At 51.4% G+C, this 17,425-nt stretch overlaps 1 protein-coding gene across 1 annotated transcript; it reads left to right on the top strand.

Moving 5' to 3' along the window:
* The first annotated feature begins 1,914 nt into the window (after positions 1-1,914).
* FOXP3 (forkhead box P3) lies at positions 1,915-17,303 on the top strand. Its single transcript, XM_038748268.1, has 12 exons — positions 1,915-2,097; positions 3,512-3,652; positions 3,739-3,877; positions 4,939-5,113; positions 6,641-6,745; positions 8,742-8,829; positions 9,105-9,185; positions 10,225-10,372; positions 13,641-13,717; positions 13,990-14,091; positions 15,630-15,751; positions 17,026-17,303. Exons 1-12 carry the CDS (start codon positions 1,915-1,917, stop codon positions 17,108-17,110), a joined length of 1,446 nt encoding a protein of 481 aa, XP_038604196.1. The 3' UTR covers positions 17,111-17,303.
* Positions 17,304-17,425: the final 122 nt, after the last annotated feature.

Here is a 17,425-nt window from a genome sequence, read left to right as displayed (position 1 = left end):
CTCTGCCGTGGTGTCTATCTATCCGCACTTAGAGTCACATGAACGTTCACCTCGAGGCCTGGGTCACTGAACGTCTTCTTACTCTTTGCTCATGTTCTTTCTTCCCATCCCTCCCCTCTGAAGAGTTGTTCGACCTACAGGCCACAGCTTCCATTCAGTGTCCTGATCCCTTCTTGGCTCCTCCAGCTGTCAGCTGTGTGACTTTGGGCAAGTCACTTAACTTCTCTGTGCCTCAGTTGCCTCATCTGTAAAATGGGGATTAAAACTGTGAGCCCCGCGTGGGACAACCTGATCACCTTGTAACCTCCCCAGCGCTTAGAACAGTGCTTTGCACAGAGTAAGCGCTTAACAAATACCGTTATAAAAAATGCTCTAGCCAAGGCTGGAACGTGGAATCTGTGGCCCAGGGTCAACATCACAGAAAAAGCACAGGTTGGCTGCTGAGGATGCATCTCTCATCCATGAGAAGCAGCGTGGCTCAATGGAAAGGGCACGGGCTTGGGAGTCAGAGGTCATGGGTTCAAATCCCGGCTCTACCAATTGTCAGCTGTGTGACTTTGGGCAAGTCACTTCACTTTTCTGGGCATCAGTGACCTCATCTGTAAAATGGAGATGAAGAATGTGAGCCCCACGTGGGACAATCTGATCACCTTGTATCCTCCCCAGCACTTAGAACAAGTGCTTTCCACGTAGTAAATGCTTACCCAATGCCATTATTATTATTATTATTATTATTACCATGAGCACATGAGGTTGGAGGGATGGTTAATTCATCCTTTCTGGTGATAGTGGTTTGCCATAGCTCCACAAGGGCTTCTGAAAAACAGCCTTTGGCAAAGCCCGCTCAAGCACTGAGGTGGAAGAAGGTTACCAAGATTCTCAACCAAGAGGATTCTAGGAAAAGTCTCTGCCCAACCAGCTTATCCATTTGAAAGATCAAGAGGAAGATGGGGTCGATCTGAGAAATCCTCAGAGAGGATCTGTGACAGAATCTTGAAGAAGTTTGGAAGGAAGTGGCTTCAGAAGGAGGGGGTGAGAAAACATTCCAGACAGGGAGCAGAGCCTGAGCAATGGCTCTCTGGGGGAAAAATGAATGTATGGGTGGGTAAACAGATTATACTGGCTGGAAAAGAGAGTGTAAACTCGGAGCTGGGTGACTGGAGTTGACTTGGCTTTACACTGTGACTTTCAGTGACTGGTTCTCCCCAGAAAGCCAGAGTCCCAGGGCCCGGGTGGGAGAGATAAGGCCTCGGATAAAAAAGTGTAAACACCATCTGCGACCTAAAGCAAATGGAAACGACCTGCCAGACGCAGACGCTCGCACGCCCCCACATGTACAAGGAGGAAAGAAACTTCCTTCGGCTTTTGGGGTTTCGTTCGTCTAAATTTGAGCGAGTCGCCACACCCGCTCTCCTTGGGCCGGAAGGGGGACTTCTGGCAAGTTGGCAGTTGTCAAGTTGCCAAGGACTACCTGCGTTCAGTCTAACGGGAATCCAGCCGCTGCTAGGAACCAGAGCCTGATGTGGAAGGCCCCGCGAGGGTCACCCTTCTTCCTTCGCTCGGTCTCCCCGGGCTCTGGCCGTTCACTGCAGAAGCGGCTCCGGCGGATGTCCGGCTCCTTTTAGAACGGAGAGCGGAATTTGTCCTTGTTGAAGGTGCGTGTGTGTGTCTCTGTGCGCACAAGGGCACATGTGTAGGTGGATTTGTGCACTGGTGCGGGGATTTGCATCTGTGTCACAGGTCTGATGGCAAGGCGCATCGTTATGACGGCCTTGCATCCTAAAGGTCGATGCCTCTTGCTGCGGGTGATGAGTCCTAGGGAGGTGTGAATGTACTGTATCTGGAAACACGCCTGCATCCTAAGGAAGACCGCGTATCCGTGTCCGTTCTCTCCCCAGCCAGTCGGAGGATCTGATGCCAAGCCCCAAGCCGAGCAAGCCTTCTTCCTCCAGCCTCTTGCCCAATGCCAAGGGCACAGCCAGCCCCCTGTCGAAGGGGACAGAGCCGGTGGCCCGGGGGGTCAGCGGATTCCACAGCCAAGAAGCTCTACTCAACCCTCGCCAAGCCACTGCAACAGCCTCATCGCCACAAACACCGGTAGGGCTCCCTCCGGGGTGGGGTGGCTCAGTCAAAGGGGTGGGGTAGGGTGGCTTCAGGGTGCAGGCAGCCACTGACCTTTAAATGCAATGTATTTGGCGTGGGGAAAGAAGTGGTGTCATAGTTCTTATGGAGTGTTCGTCTGAATCACTCTAGGAGATTCTGAACAGAGGAAGTGGTTTTTGACTTTCAGGCTGTGTCTATTTCTTATGCAGATCTTTTAAGCAGGCAGAATTCCCCTGTCTGTTCTGGGTGAATCTGAGCCCCAACACCTGTCCTCCCGCTCTGGGGTCCTGGGATGGGAGCCAGGCACTCAAGCCCGGGTAGGGGAAAACTGGCCTCTCTCTCAGTAGGGGAGGCATCTTCAAGGCTCCTGCCCTTCACACTTGGCCACTCGGAAGATATATGTGACTCGGTCATCATCATCATCATCATAATAATAATAATGGTATTTAAGCGCTTCTTTTGTACCAGGCACTGTACTAAATTCTGGGGTGCATACCAGCAAATCGGGTTGGACACAGTCCCTGTTCCACGTGGGGCTCACGGTCTCAATCCCCATTTTACAGAGGAGGTAACAGGCAAAGAGAAGTGAAGTGACTTGCCCGAGGTCACACGGCAGACAAGTGGAGACAACTTGTACTTCCCAAGCGCTTAGTACAGTGCTCTGCACACAGTAAGCGCTCAATAAATACGATTGATTGATTGATTGATTGGGAAGCTGGAATTAGAACCCAGCCCCTTGTGGGGCGGAGACTTTGTCTGACCTGGGTTTTTAATGATATTTATTAAATGTTTACTATGCGCCAGGTACTGCTTAAGCGCTGGGATAGGTAGAAGATAATTGGATTGGACACAGTTCCCATCCCACATAGGGCTACCTGTCTTAACCCCATTTTACGGATGAGGTAACTGAGGCCCAGAGAAGTTAAGTAACTTACCCAAGGTCACAGCAGAAAAGCGGCGGAGCTGGGATTAGTCAGTCAGTCAATCGTATTTATTGAGCGATTACTGTGTGCAGAGCACTGTACTAAGTGCTTGGGAGAGTACAATATAACAATAAATAGACACATTCCCTGTCCACAGTGAGATTACAACACTGGTCCTCCAACGCCCAAGCCTGTGCTCTTTCTACTAGGCCATGTTGCTTCTCAATTAACTTGCATCTTTCCCAGAGCTTAGAACAATGCTTGACATACAATAAGCACTACTAATAGTAATAATAATAATAATAATAATAATAATAATAATAATAATAATAGGACTCAGAATCAAAGGAACGGAGAGAAAAGGGATCAGGGCTCTGTCTGCACGTTTGGGAAACTGAGCCCATGATTTCTTTGGCCTCTTGGTCGGAGAGGTGGGCCTTGAGTGGGGCTCTGTTCTCTGGCCGTGATTAGGACCAGAGATTCAGGCCCCACTCCTTGCCCCCCAACCCATCTCCCCACAGTTGCCGGCTTTCCCCATCATGATGGTGACCCCGCCGCCAGGCCGCCTCAGCACATCCCCGCACCTGCAGGCCCTGCTTCAGGACAAGCAGCAGTTCGTGCAACAGGTACGCGTGCCGGGCGGCCTGCCCACCCCCCGGCCCACTCCCCCGCTACTCATTTCACTGAAGCCAGCCCCCCTCTCCCCCGACAGCTCTCCATAGAAAACCGCGGGCGCACCCCGTTCCTGCACGTGACGCCCCTGAGCAGCCCAGCTCTGCTCAATGTGCCGCCGCCCACTGGGGTCTTCTCCCTGAAAGCCCGCCCAGCCCAGCTGCACAGCCTCTCTCACGGTAATTGTGGGGGCGACAGGAAACACCCCTAACCAAGGCCAGGCCTGATGCTGCCCTTTAGACGGGGTTCTACTGGCCATTTTCTGGAGGACGAAGATGCCCCAGTGCTGGATCAGACTCAGAGGACAGCCATCGTCTTTGGGGATGGATAGGAAAGCGAGGGAGGCGGGGGACAACCTTTAGGCACAGAGGTCGAGGGGGTTTGGGATCATTTCCGATGCCACCCACCTCCATCTCCCTAGACGGTTCCGGAGGTTTTCCTCGGAGCAGTGAGAACTTAAGAGGAAGCAGTACGAGGAGTGGAAGGGGAGCAAGTTTAGTAGCTGGTCAAATAATAATAATAATGGTATTTGTTAAGTGCTTACTATATGTCAGGCACTGTACCAAGTGCTGGGGTGGATACAAGCAAATCGGGTTGGACACAGTCGTCCCACGTGGGGCTCACAGTCTCAATCCCCGTTTGACAGATGAGATGACTGAGGCACAGAGAAGTGGAGTGACTTGCCCAAGGTCACACAGCAGACAAGTGGCAGAGCCGGGGTCAGAACCCATGACCTTCCGACTCCCAGGGCCGCGCTCCACCCGCTACGCCATTCTGCTTCTCTAAAAATACGGCTCGTCCGGGATTTGAACCCGGAACCTCTCTCGCCCGAAGCGAGATTCATACCCCTAGACCAAAGAGCCAAATCCTGAAGAAGTCAAAGGAGCGGGATGGGGGAATCCCTGGGGCGGAAGTGAGAGGAGGAGCCGGGGATGGGGGAAGAAAAGATTCTTGCTTTGGGGATAGGGAGTGGAAATTTAGGAAGGAAGAGTGTCATGCTGAGCTCTGTCAAGGTCAGTAGCAACTGTACTGAAGAAGACATGGGAATCTTTATACTTCCCCTCTAGATTGGCCACTTCTAGGGCTGGAGGTCAGAGAGCGGGGTCCCCGGAGAGGAAAGAGAGGCTTTGGCCAGAGAAGCAGCAGCGGCAGAGGAGCCTAGCTCTGCCCCACTCCTCAGAGCCCACCTCTCCGAGGTGCCGACACTTCCTCCTAATTTTCTCTCCCATCCTCCTTACAGGGATCAACCTGGCTAGTTTGGAATGGGTGCCCAAAGAGCCAGCCAACGCACTGACAAACTACCTCTGCGCCGTCCCTTCCCCCGGAGCCGGGGAGGCCCGGGCCCGCTTTCCAGCCACCCGCTGCCACAGTCCCGGCGACGCGTCCGCTCCCAGACCTGCTTTCAAGAAAGAGAGGTCGGTGCCGGGGTGTCTGACCTCTGGATGCCACAGGCTCCACTGGCCTGCACCTTCACCCCTGAAGCCGAGGACTAGGTGGGAGACGGGGACTGTTTGGGGATCGGAGAGAAGAAAGCCGGCAATGAAGGCCTCTGACGGAATCGCTCTCCCCCATCTGGGCCTTTGTGATTATGGTGCTCTTTGTGGGCAGGGAATGTGTCTACCAACTGTTATATTATACTCTCCCACATGCGCTTAAAGTGATTTACACACAGTAAGCATTTAATTCATTCATTCAATCGTATCTATTGAGCGCTTACTGTGTGCAGAGCACTGTGCTAAGCGCTTAAATAATAATAATGTCATTTATTAAGCGCTTACTATGTGCAAAGCACTGTTCTAAGCGCTGGGGAGGTTGCAAGGTGATCAGGTTGTCCCACGGGGGGCTCACAGTCTTCATCCCCATTTTCCAGATGAGGGAACTGAGGCCCAGAGAAGTGAAGTGACTTGCCCAGTCACACAGCTGACAATTGGTGGAGTCAGGATTCGAACCCATGACCTCTGACTCCAAAGCCCGGGCTCTTTCCACTGAGCCACGCTGCTTCTCTGTGCCACACTGCTTCTCCCATGGGGGGCTCACAGTCTTCATCCTCATTTTCCAGATGAGGTAACTGAGGCCCAGAGAAGTGAAGTGACTTGCCCAGAGTCACACAGCTGACAATTGGCGGAGCCGGGATTTGAACCCATAATAATAATAATGGCATTTATTAAGTGCTTACTACGTGCAAAGCACTGTTCTAAGCACTGGGGAGGTGACAAGGTGATCAGGTTGTCCCACGTGGGGCTCACAGTCATCCTCATTTTCCAGATGAGGTAACTGAGGCCCAGAGAAGTGAAGTGACCTGCCCAAAGTCACACAGCTGACAATTAGCGCAGCAGGGATTTGAACCCATAATAATAATACTAATAATGGCATTTATTAAGCGCTTACTATGTGCAAAGCACTGTTCTAAGTGCTGAGGAGGTGACAAGGTGATCGGGTTGTCCCACGTGGGGCTCACAGTCTTAATCCCCATTTTCCAGATGAGGTAACTGAGGCCCAGAGAAGTGAAGTGATTTGCCCAAAGTCACACAGCTGCCAATTAGCGGAGCAGGGATTTGAACCCATAATAATAATGCTAAAAAAGACATTTATTAAGCGCTTATTATGTGCAAAGCACTGTTCTAAGTGCTGAGGAGGTGGCAAGGTGATCAGGTTGTCCCACGTGGGGCTCACAGTCTTAATCCCCATTTTCCAGATGAGGGAACTGAGGCCCAGAGAAGTGAAGTGACTTGCCCAAAGTCACACAGCTGACAATTGGCGGAGCCGGGACCTCTGACTCCAAAGCCCGGGCTCTATCCACTGAGCCACGCTGCTTTTACCGCTGATGGATTGAGTGACAGAGGCAGTGATCCAGGGAACGGCCAAGGGGCATCCTCGCAAGGAAGGAATCCAGGGACCTGCAATGTCTCTACTGAAAACTTCCTGTCTCCTCTTCTCCCTAGTGCTGCCCCGTCCAGCCCTCACGGCTCTCACCCGCTTTTGGCCAATGGTGCATGCAGATGGCCGGGCTGTGAAAAGGTCTTTGAAGAATCGAAGGAATTCCTGAAGTGAGTGTCCCTGTGGGTACCCGTGAGCTATTAAACTTTTCCAGAAAGACCTGTCAGTCATCGAGAAGGAGCATGGCCCAGGGGAAAGAACACTGGCCTGAGAGTCAGACGACCTGGGTTCTAATCCAGCGCTTAGAACAGTGCTTTGCACATAGTAAGCGCTTAATAAATGCCATTATTATTATTATTATTAATCCCAGCTCTGCAACTGGCCTGCTGTGGGGCCTCAACCACTTAACTTCTCTATGCCTCAGTTTCCTCCTATGTAAAATGGGGCTTCAATACCTGTTCTTTCCCCTTACTTCCCCATGCAGAGAAGCAGCGTGGCTCAGTGGAAAGAGCCCAGGCTTTGGAGTCAGTGGGCATGGGTTCAAATCCCTGCTCCGCCAATTGTCAGCTGTGTGATTTGGGGCAAGTCACTTCACTTTTCCTTTAAAATGGGGATTAAGATTGTGAGCCCCCCTGTGGGACAACCTGATCACCTTGTAACCTCCCCAGTGCTTAGAACAGTGCTTTGCACATAGTAAGCACTTAATAAATGCCATCATTATTAGTATTATTATTATTCTCTGGGCCTGTTACCTCATCTGGAAAATGGGAGCCCCCCGTGGGACAACCTGATCACCTTGTAATCTCCCCAGTGCTTAGAACAGTGCTTTGCACATAGTAAGTGCTTAACAAATGCCATTGTTATTATTATTGTTGTTATTATTATTATTTTTATTATTACTTAGCCAGTGAGTACCATCTGGAATCCTGGGACTGTGTCCAACCTGATTGTCTTATATCTGCCCCGTACTTAATAATGATGAAATTTGTTAAGTGCTTACTCTGTGCAAAGCACTGTTCTAAGCACTGGGGGATACAAGGTGATCAGGTTGTCCCGTAGGGCTCACAATCTTAATTCCCATTTTCCAGATGAGGTAACTGAGGCACAGAGAAGTGAAGTGACTTGCCCAAAGTCACACAGCTGACAAGCGGTGGAGCTGGGATCAGAACCCATGACCTCTGACTCCAAAGCCCGTGCTCTTTCCACTGAGCCACGCTGCTTCTCTTAGCACATAGTAAATGCTTACCAAAGACCATCATCATCATTATTATTATTAGTATTCAACATTATGGATTGAGTTGCTGTGTGCAAAGCATCATACTGGACACTATGAGGAATAACAAAAGGAAAAAAAAAGCCTCACTACCTTTAAGGAACTAACAAAGAGCTAAGAGGTTAAGGAAGGGTCTGAGAGCTACTAGAAAAACTAGGAAAGTCACAGGACTGAATCCTTTTCCCAATCCGGAACATTCAATCTTACAAATACTAGTCTTGGGTTCAGCTAAACTGGGATTCAGCAAGAGCTCAGTGCTATTTTTGGTTGTTTTTTAATGGTAATTGTTAAGCACTTACTTTGTGCCAGGCTGTGTACTAAACTCTAGAATAGGTATAAGCTAATCAGGTTGGGCAAAACCCCTGTCCCACCTGGGCCTCACATTCTTAATCCCCATTTTGCAGATGAGGTAACTGAGGCACAGAGAAGTAAAGTGACTTTACCATCGATCAGTGGTATTTATTGAATTCTTACTGTGTGTAAGTCACTGTACTAAGCTCGTGTGGGAGAGTATGATAAAACAGAGTTGGTAGACACATTCCCCGCCCACAAAGAGCACCAAAGGCCTCACAGCAGACGAGGGGCAGAGGCACGATTAGAATCCAGGTCCTTCCGACTCCCGGGTCCGTGCTCTACCCATTGGGCCACGCTGCTTCTCTTGCAGTAGGATGAAAACAGGACAGTGTGTCCAGTAGTTCAGGCATGAGGCTGGAAACCTCTGCCTCTGGCTGAGCTCGGGAATTCCTCCCCATTCGCCCGTACCCTCTCTCTCTTTCAAGGTGGGGAAACTCTCAAAGCTATATTAATGAGGAGGTCAGTTGATTGAGGGTCAGGGGTCAGTTGATTGAGGGTCTATAACCAAAATACCCTGTCCTTCTGGTGCTTGTCTCCAGACACTTCCACACAGATCATCGGATGGACGAGAAGGGCCGAGCTCAGTGCCTTGTACAGAAGGAGGTGGTGCAGAGCCTGGAGCAGCAGGTAAGGGGAAGCCTGGTCGACCATCTCCACCATCTCCCTAGATCCCTCTGCCCTCCTCCAGGGCTCAGAGAGCAGCCGGAATCCCATCCCAACCGACAAAGCCTTCCCCTTGAGGGTGGCAACTTTTGGAGTCGGAGGGACTCTTTCAGGCGCCAGAGGTCTCCTGGTCCCTGTCTTTTCCCTTCCCCTCTCCTTGGCGGAGCCCATTACCAAGGAGGGGTGAGACGAGGAGAGGAGAGACTCACTTCTCAAGGCCGGCTCCTCTGTCCCCACAGCTGGTCCTGGAGAAGGAGAAGCTCAGCGCCATGCAAGCTCATCTCACCGGGAAGCTCTCCCTGCCAAAGTTGCCCTCTTCCGTGAGTCCCCCACCGCTCCTTGCCCAACGGCCACCGCCCAGAAGCCATTGCCCAGCACTTCACTGCCACTAGAATGTTACTGGTGCTCTGGGCATGTTACTCCTCTCCTCAAAAATCTCCAGTGGCTACCAATCAATCTGCACATCAGGCAGAAACTCCTCACCCTCGGCTTCAAGGCTGTCCATCACCTTGCCCCCTCCTACCTCACCTCCCTTCTCTCCTTCTACAGCCCACCCCGCACCCTCCGCTCCTCTGCTGCTAATCTCCTCACCATACCTCGTTCTCACCTGTCCCGCTATCGACCCCCAGCCCACGTCCTCCCCCTGGCCTGGAATGCCCTCCCACTGCCCATCCGCCAAGCTAGCTCTCTTCCTCCCTTCAAGGCTCTACTGAGAGCTCACCTCCTCCAGGAGGCCTTCCCAGACTGAGCACCTTCCTTCCTCTCCCCCTCGTCCCCCTCTCCATCCCCCCATCTTACCTCCTTCCCTTCCCCACACCACCTGTATATATGTTTGTACATATTTATTACTCTATTTTACTTGTACATATCTATTCTATTTATTTTATTTTGTTAGTATGTTTGGTTTTGTTCTCTGTCTCCCCCTTTTAGACTGTGAGCCCACTGTCGGGTAGGGACCGTCTCTATATGTTGCCAACTTGTACTTCCCAAGTGCTTAGTACAGTGCTCTGCACACAGTAAGTGCTCAATAAATTCGATTGATGATGATGATGATGACTGGGTAGTGAGAAGGTGGCAACATCCTCCTTCTACCCAAAAGGTCCCGTTCGCCAAAGTTCCCTCCCCTTCTACCCAGAAAGTCCCGTTTGCCACATTCCCTCCCCTGTGCTCTTCAATCAGCCCAAAGATCAAGTCCAGAGGTATTCATGGGAATGCCAGGTTCCACTGTCCCCTTACCCTGGAACCATCAGGCCCCCGACCTCCAGAGAGTCTCGCTTCTTAGTACCCAGCTGGTTTCTCAAAGGGAAATTCTTTGCTCCCTTAGTCTTAAGTACACACTGCTCTCTCTCTCCTCCTCAGATCTCCGCAGAGAAACCCAACGGCTGTCTGCCTGGAACCCTAAATCCCAGTTTGGCCCCAGCCTGGCCTACCTCCAAGGAAACCCCAGACAGCCTGTTTGCCATGAGAAGGCACCTCTGGAGCAGCCATGGAGTCAGCATGTGTCCAGGTGAGGCCTCACCCCTACTACTTTAAGGCACATCAGTGTGTGGAGAGGTGTCACCATAGAGAACACACAAAAACACACCCACCCCCACCAAATAATAGCATGATCCTGAGGACCGACACTCTCATTCATCCTTTCAACATCCATGAAGTCAGCGGGACAGATCACGGCTTTGCTTTTCCTTCATTCACTCAATCGCATTTATCAAGCACTTGCTGTGTGCAAGGCATTGTACTAAGCACTTGGGAGGGTCCAATATAACAATAAACAGACACATTCTAATCCCGGTTCTGCCGCTTGCTTGCTGTGTGACCTTGGACAAGTCACTTAACTTCTCTGTGCCTCAGTTTCCTCAACTATAAAAAGGGGATTCAATATCCGTTCTCCCGCCTCCTCAGACCGCGAGCCCCATTTTGGTCAGGGTCTGTGTCTGACCTAATTAAATTGCACTTAGAGCAGTGTTTGACACATAGTAAGCACTTAACAAATGCCATATAAAAAAGGACCTTAATAGCAAACGACAAGAGTCCCGGAAATGCTGCCCAGTCTCAGCCGAAGCGCCGGGAATCCTTCCACCCGAGCTCCATTTGCTCTCTATTCAAGCCAACCTGCTCTGTTCCTTGGCCACTTCATTCATTCGATCGTATTTACTGAGCGCTTACCGGTGCAAAGCACTGTACTAAGCGCTTGGGAGAGTACAATCTAACAACAAACATACTCTGCTCTGGGTCGATTGGTTTTGGGATGGGACATAGCCATGTCCGTGGACCCTAGCAAACAGAGAGCCAGAGGCCCCCAGGTATCTCCCACATCCCAAGAGTGATGGAGAACTGACGAAGCTAGCTAGTCAACAGTATTTATTGAGCACTTCCTGTGTGCAGAGCACTGTACTGAGTGGTTGGGAGAGAACAATACAGTAAAGTTGGTAGACATAGGTTGGTTGGTAGGCATAGGCCTGCCCTCAAGGGCAGCGGGCCCTAGTGGAAAGAGCATGGGCCTCAGAGTCAGAGGATCTGCATCTAATCCCGGTTCTGCTGCTTGGTTGCTGTGTGACCTTGGACAAGTCACTTAACTGCTCTGTGCCTCAGTTTCCTCAACTATAAAATGGGGATTCAATATCCGTTCTCCCTCCTTCTTAGACCGCGAGCCCCATTTTGGTCAGGGTCGGTTAACTTGCACTTAGAACAGTGAGTAAGCACACATAGTCAGCACTTAACAAATACCACATAAAAAAGGACCTTAATAGCAAACGACAAGAGTCCCGGAGATGCTGCCAAGTGTACCAGGACTGGATTTAGCCGCTTCTTTCCCCTGCCCCACCCTACAACAAAGGAAGAAGGCCAGGGGGTTCCCATTTTTCCATGGGAATATCCAAGAGGAGACACTTTTTCAGCATTAAAAGGACCGGGAGGCTGAAACTTTTTATAATAATAATAATAACAATAGTAATGGTATTTGTTAAGTGCTTACTATGTGCCAAACACTGTTCTAAGCGTCGGCACTAGATGTTTTCACATTTTAGTTCCACGTGGCCTTCTTTTTTTTGGTGGGGGGGATGGTTGTTTCCTCTCTTGCCTTTTCTTTGCTCTCACGATTCCTAGGCTCCAGTTCTTTCCAACTTGCCCTGCAAGGGCCCTGGTCAAGGCAAACACACCTGGGCCAGGCTCCGGAAATGAGGACTGATCCTAAACCCTCCAATCCCGGCCAATAATAATAATAATAATTTTGGTATTTGTTAAGCGCTTACTCTGTGCAAAGCACTGTTCTAAGCGCTGGGGAGGATATAAGGTGATCAGGTTGACCCATGTGGGGCTCACAATCTTAATCCCCATTTTACAGATGAGATAACTGAGGCCCAGAGAAGTGAAGTGACTTGCCCAAAGTCACACAGCTGACAAGCGACGGAGCTGGGATTTGAACCCATGACCTTTGACTCTTAAGTCCAGGCTCTTTACACTGAGCCACGCTGAATTCTGTCTGTACCCCAGTAACCCCCCTAATAATAATAATAATAATAATAATAATGATGGCATTTATTAAGCGCTTACTCTGTGCCAAGCACTGTTCTAAGCGCTGGGGAGGTTACAAGGTGATCAGGTTGTCCCATGGGGGGCTCACAGTCTTCATCCCCATTTTGCAGAGGAGGGAACTGAGGCCCAGAGAAGTGAAGTGACTTGCTCAAAGTCACACAGCTGACAAGTGGCGGAGCCGGGATTTGAACCCAGGACCTCTGACTCCAAAGCCCGGGCTCTTTTCCACTGAGCCATGCTGCTTCCCCTAAGAAAGGCACAAAATGCAAGATTAGCCCCATAAATCCAGAATCTCTAGCCGGGCCGTAAAACCACCAGGGCTAGCTGAGCTCTCCCTTCCCATAGCCTCTCCTCTCCTCGCCCTCCTGCTTTAAGGCCGGAGGAAAGTTTGTTATCGACCCAACGTGGATCTGAAAGTGCAGCACCCTTATCACAGCATTCCCGGAAACGTATTCTTAAGGTTTTGCTTTCTGTTCTGGTCAGGCTAAATCCAGGACCGTGCGGAGAATTTCAATCTGTTCGGAACTGTGAGCCCGTGCGGGAGAGGGACTGGGTCCAACCTAATTAACTTGTATCAACCCCAGTACTTAGAATAGTGTTTGACACATAATAAGTGCTTAACAAATACCATAATGAAAGATTTTTTAAAAAATAAAAACACCTTTGCAGACCCCTGACCCCCTACATCACCACAATAGCCACCACTCTCCGCTCCTTTCCCAGTTCTTTCCCCCCACAATAGACATGTGGGGATAGAAGTGGCGTGGCTCAGTGGAAAGAGCCCGGGCTTGGGAGTCAGAGGTCATGGGTTCTAATCCCGGCTCCGCCACTTGCCAGCTGTGTGACTTTGAGCAAGTCACTTCACTTCTCTGGGCCTCAGTTACCTCATCTGTAAAATGGGGATTGAGACTGTGAACCCCCTGTGGGACAACCTGATTGCCTTGTATCTCCCCCAGCGCTTAGAACAGTGCTTGGCACATGGTAAGCGCTGAACAAATACCAAATTATTCCAGGGCTTTGAACAGTGCATTGCACATAGTAAGCGCTTAACAAATTCAATCATATTTTTGAGCGCTTACTGTGTGCAGAGCACTGTACTAAGCGCTTGGGAAGTACAAGTTGGCAACATAGAGAGGCGGTCCCTACCCAACAGTGGGCTCACAGTCTAGAAATGCCATCATTGTTATTTGTCTGTAAAGACCCTCTGCCTGATCTGAAGCAGACTCTTCCTCTCTTCTCAGACATCCTCCACAACATGGAGTATTTCAAATTCAACAACATGCGGCCACCCTTTACCTACGCTACCCTCATCAGATGGGTAAGTACTGCTCAGTGAGGAGCAGAGCAGAGTGAAGGGTGGGCAGCGGGGGTAGGGGACAGTCAAGGCCGTTGGCTCTCATTCCTGATAACTCCTTCCAGCCTCTCCTCCACCTCTCCCTTCTTCCCCATGCTCGGTAATTCCGCTAGCAGCCCCTTTGGGGACGCGGGCCCTTAGGAGCCCCCAGACTACCAATTTAGCCAAGGAAAAGGCTTCTGAGACCAGTGGAGTTGGTGAACAGACAATCCCCTGACCTCCTTGGGTCCCACCAGGCCATCTTGGAGGCACCCGAGAAGCAACGGACACTCAACGAGATCTACCACTGGTTCACCAGGATGTTTGCGTATTTCCGAAACCAGCCGGCTACGTGGAAGGTAGGGGCTGGGAAAGGGGAGGGAGGAACAGGATTCTAGGGCAGGAAATCACTGCTGGAAGGAAGGGGAGAACGACTGAGGAAGGAGGAGCGCAGAAGGGGAGACGGTAGTGTGTGGGACAGGCTGGGAGCTAGGAAGTTCAAGCCTGGTTTGAGCCAGGCAGCGGGAAAGCAAATGGGCTCACAGTGGCCCTAAGGGGCTCTCCACTAGTTCCTGTGGTCCCCCCGTGTGCTTTCAGAATAACCAGGAAAACATTCTGCACCCCACTAGATCCCAAAGCTGTTTATGGGTGGTCACCCAGGATACCCCTCCTTTTCTCCAGAAAAATACATCCAGACCCAACCAAAAATGTAAAAAAAAAAAGTCAGGGGGCAATCAGGCCAAAGACAGGCTCCATCGATGAGGCTCAGGATGGCAGATTTCACCCCAAGAAGGGCAATTTCCCCAGGGTGAACAACAAAGTGATCAAGTCCACGCTAGCAAACAGCACATGGCTGCTCCCGATCATCATCATCATCATCATCATCAATCGTATTTATTGAGCGCTTACTGTGTGCAGAGCACTGTACTAAGCGCTTGGGAAGTACAAATTGGCAACATATAGAGACAGTCCCTACCCAACAGTGGGCTCACAGTCTAAAAGGGGGAGACAGAGAACAAAACCAAACATACTAACAAAATAAAATAAATAGGATAGATATGTACAAGTAAAATAAAGAGTAATAAATATGTACAACCATATATACATATATACAGGTGCTGTGGGGAAGGGAAGGAGGTAAGATGGGGGGGATGGAGAGGGGGACGAGGGGGAGAGGAAGGAAGGGGCTCAGTCTGGGAAGGCCTCCTGGAGGAGGTGAGCTCTCAGCAGGGCCTTGAAGGGAGGCCGATACGAACCAGTTGTGGAATTGGGACACAGAGCTTGCTCGGTCCCTAACTACTCTGAACCCATGCCGGAGCAAGTCTAATTTTCCTCCCTGTGTTGGGGGGAGAGTGGGGTGCTGCGCACAGAGGCAGCAAGAAAATTCTCCAGAAACTTTAGAGTGCTTCGGTCACACCTCTGACAGGGATTCGAAGTTCACGATTCCCAGTCTGCACCCCACGCCTCCTCTGGGCCGTAGGCAGCAGGTTCTGTGCGGCAAACCAGAAGGATTTAGAGTGGGGAGTGACAACGAGGTGGGTGGGAAGGGAGTAATAATAATAATAATAATAATAACGGTACTCCGTAAGTTCTTACTATGTGCCGAACACTGTTCTAGGTTCTGGGGTAGATACAAGTTAGTCATCTTGGATATAGTACCTGTCCCGCAATGGGCTCACGCTCTTAATCCCCATTTTTTACAGATGAGGCCCAAAGAAGTGACTTACCCAAGGTCACACAGCAGACACGTGGCAGAGCTGGGATTAGAACCCAGGTCCTTGCGATTGCCAGGCCCGTGCTCTAGCCACTTAGCCACGCTGCTTCTCATAGCTCCTCGCGCCTTATTTTCCCCAGAGCTGGTCCTTGCTGAGCCCTCCATCTCTCCCCCTCCTTTCAGAACGCCATCCGCCACAACCTCAGCCTGCACAAGTGCTTTGTGAGGGTGGAAAACGAGAAAGGTGCAGTGTGGACCGTGGACGAGGTTGAATACCGAAGGAAAAGGAGCCAGAGACCCAGCAGGTATCGTCACCACCCCTGACCGCGCCAGGCCTGCGGTTTTTAAGGGGCGAAAACCAGCCCAGCAGACAGCTCGGGGGACGTAAGCCGAAGAGGGGACGGAGAAGAGGAGCGTCATCCAGCCCAGCGGGTCGGGAATAGAGTGGGCCAAACCGAGCTTACGGCCGGCCGCCGTGCCCTCCCCAATCAATCAATCGTATTTATTGAGCGCTTACTGTGTGCAGAGCACTGTACTAAGCCTGCCTCTGGTGCCTTCCTGCTCTGAGCTGGAAGACGACCCTCCAGGCTTTCCCTCCCTGATTGAGAAATGGGCTAAGCCCTTCCCCTTAGCCCCGCTAATAATAGTAACGGCGGTATTCGTTAAGCACTTACTAAGTGCTGGAGTAGAAATAATAATAATAATAATAATAATGGTGGCATTTGTTAAGCGCTTACTATGTGCAAAGCACTGTTCTAAGTGCTGGGGGGATACAAGGTGATCAGGTTGTCCCCCGTGGGGCTCACAGTCTTAATCCCCATTTTACAGATGAGTAACAGGCACAGAGAAGTTAAGTGACTTGCCCAAAGTCACACAGCTGACAAGCGGGATTTAAACCCGTGACCTCCGACTCCCAAGCCCGGGCTCTTTCCACTGAGCCACGCTGCCTCTCTAATACGAGAAGATACAAGACAATCCGGTTGGAACCAGCCGCTGACCCACCTGGGGCTCCCAGTCTAAAGGGGACAGCCAGCACTGAATCCTCATTTTACAGCTGAGGCACGGAGGAAATGAAGTGACTTGCCCGAGGTCACACAGTCAGCGAGTGGCAGAGCCGGGATTAGAACCCGGGTCCTCTGACTCCCAAGCCCGGGCAGCGTGGCTCGGTGGAAAGAGCCCGGGCTTGGGAGTCAGAGGTCATCGGTTCAAATCCCGGCTCCGCCACTTGTCAGCTGGGTGACTTTGGGCAAGTCACTTCTCTGGGCCTCAGTTACCTCATCTGTAAAATGGGGATTAAGACTGTGAGCCCCACGTGGGACAACCTGATCACCTTGTAAACTCCCCGGCGCTTAGAACACTGCTTTGCACACAGTAAGTGCTTAATAAATGCCATCATTAATTAATTAATTAGCCACTAAACCACAATCCTTCTGTCTTCCATTGACGATTGAAACAGACATCTCCGCCTTCCAGATTTCCCACCCACTGACCGAAACGGGGGCGGGGGAGCAGGGGGCAGGGCAGGACTTCACTCCGTGGCTACTGAGGAGGGGTCCCCACCCCATGTCTGTCCCTGCAGGGATCACGATGTCAAGCGGCTGCTGCCTTATGCCCAGCTGGCCCTGGCCGAATCCTGGCTACCACTGCCCCTGGCTTCCAGCTAAGTGCCCCTCCTTGGCCGCAGGCTGGCTTCTTTGCCCTCCCGCCGGCTTTTGGGAGCCCAGGGCCACCGCAGCGGCCGAGCTGGCCGGTGAGGGGGCAGCCACCTGGGAGAGCAAGCCACCCCTGCCCCAGGTGCCGCCGGACAACGGAAAATCCCTCCCCTCTTCCGCTTCTTCTCCCCTTTCGGCCCTCAGGTAGCAGGTCCGGCGCGGAGCCCCTGCTGCTGCCAGCAGTCCTCACCGGCGGGGCAGCACTCAGAACTGAGGGGAGGGCGGGCGCCGGGGCTCGGCATCACCGTTTCCCTCTCCCCCGCCTCT

This window comes from Tachyglossus aculeatus, chromosome 6 (assembly GCF_015852505.1).
Source record: "Tachyglossus aculeatus isolate mTacAcu1 chromosome 6, mTacAcu1.pri, whole genome shotgun sequence".
NCBI classification, from domain to species: Eukaryota; Metazoa; Chordata; class Mammalia; order Monotremata; family Tachyglossidae; genus Tachyglossus; species Tachyglossus aculeatus.
The sequence above is the reverse complement of the archived record's forward strand: the minus strand, read 5'-3'. Positions and strand labels throughout refer to the sequence as shown.

Bases quoted from the DNA above. Each gene is read 5' to 3' on its own strand.
- FOXP3 (XM_038748268.1), top strand. From the start codon at position 1,915: ATGCCAAGCCCCAAGCCGAGCAAGCCTTCTTCCTCCAGCCTCTTGCCC. The intron at 3,653-3,738 runs GTACGCGTGCCG...CTCCCCCGACAG, and splicing joins AGCAGCAGTTCGTGCAACAG to CTCTCCATAGAAAACCGCGG. The intron at 5,114-6,640 runs GTCGGTGCCGGG...TCTTCTCCCTAG, and splicing joins CCTGCTTTCAAGAAAGAGAG to TGCTGCCCCGTCCAGCCCTC.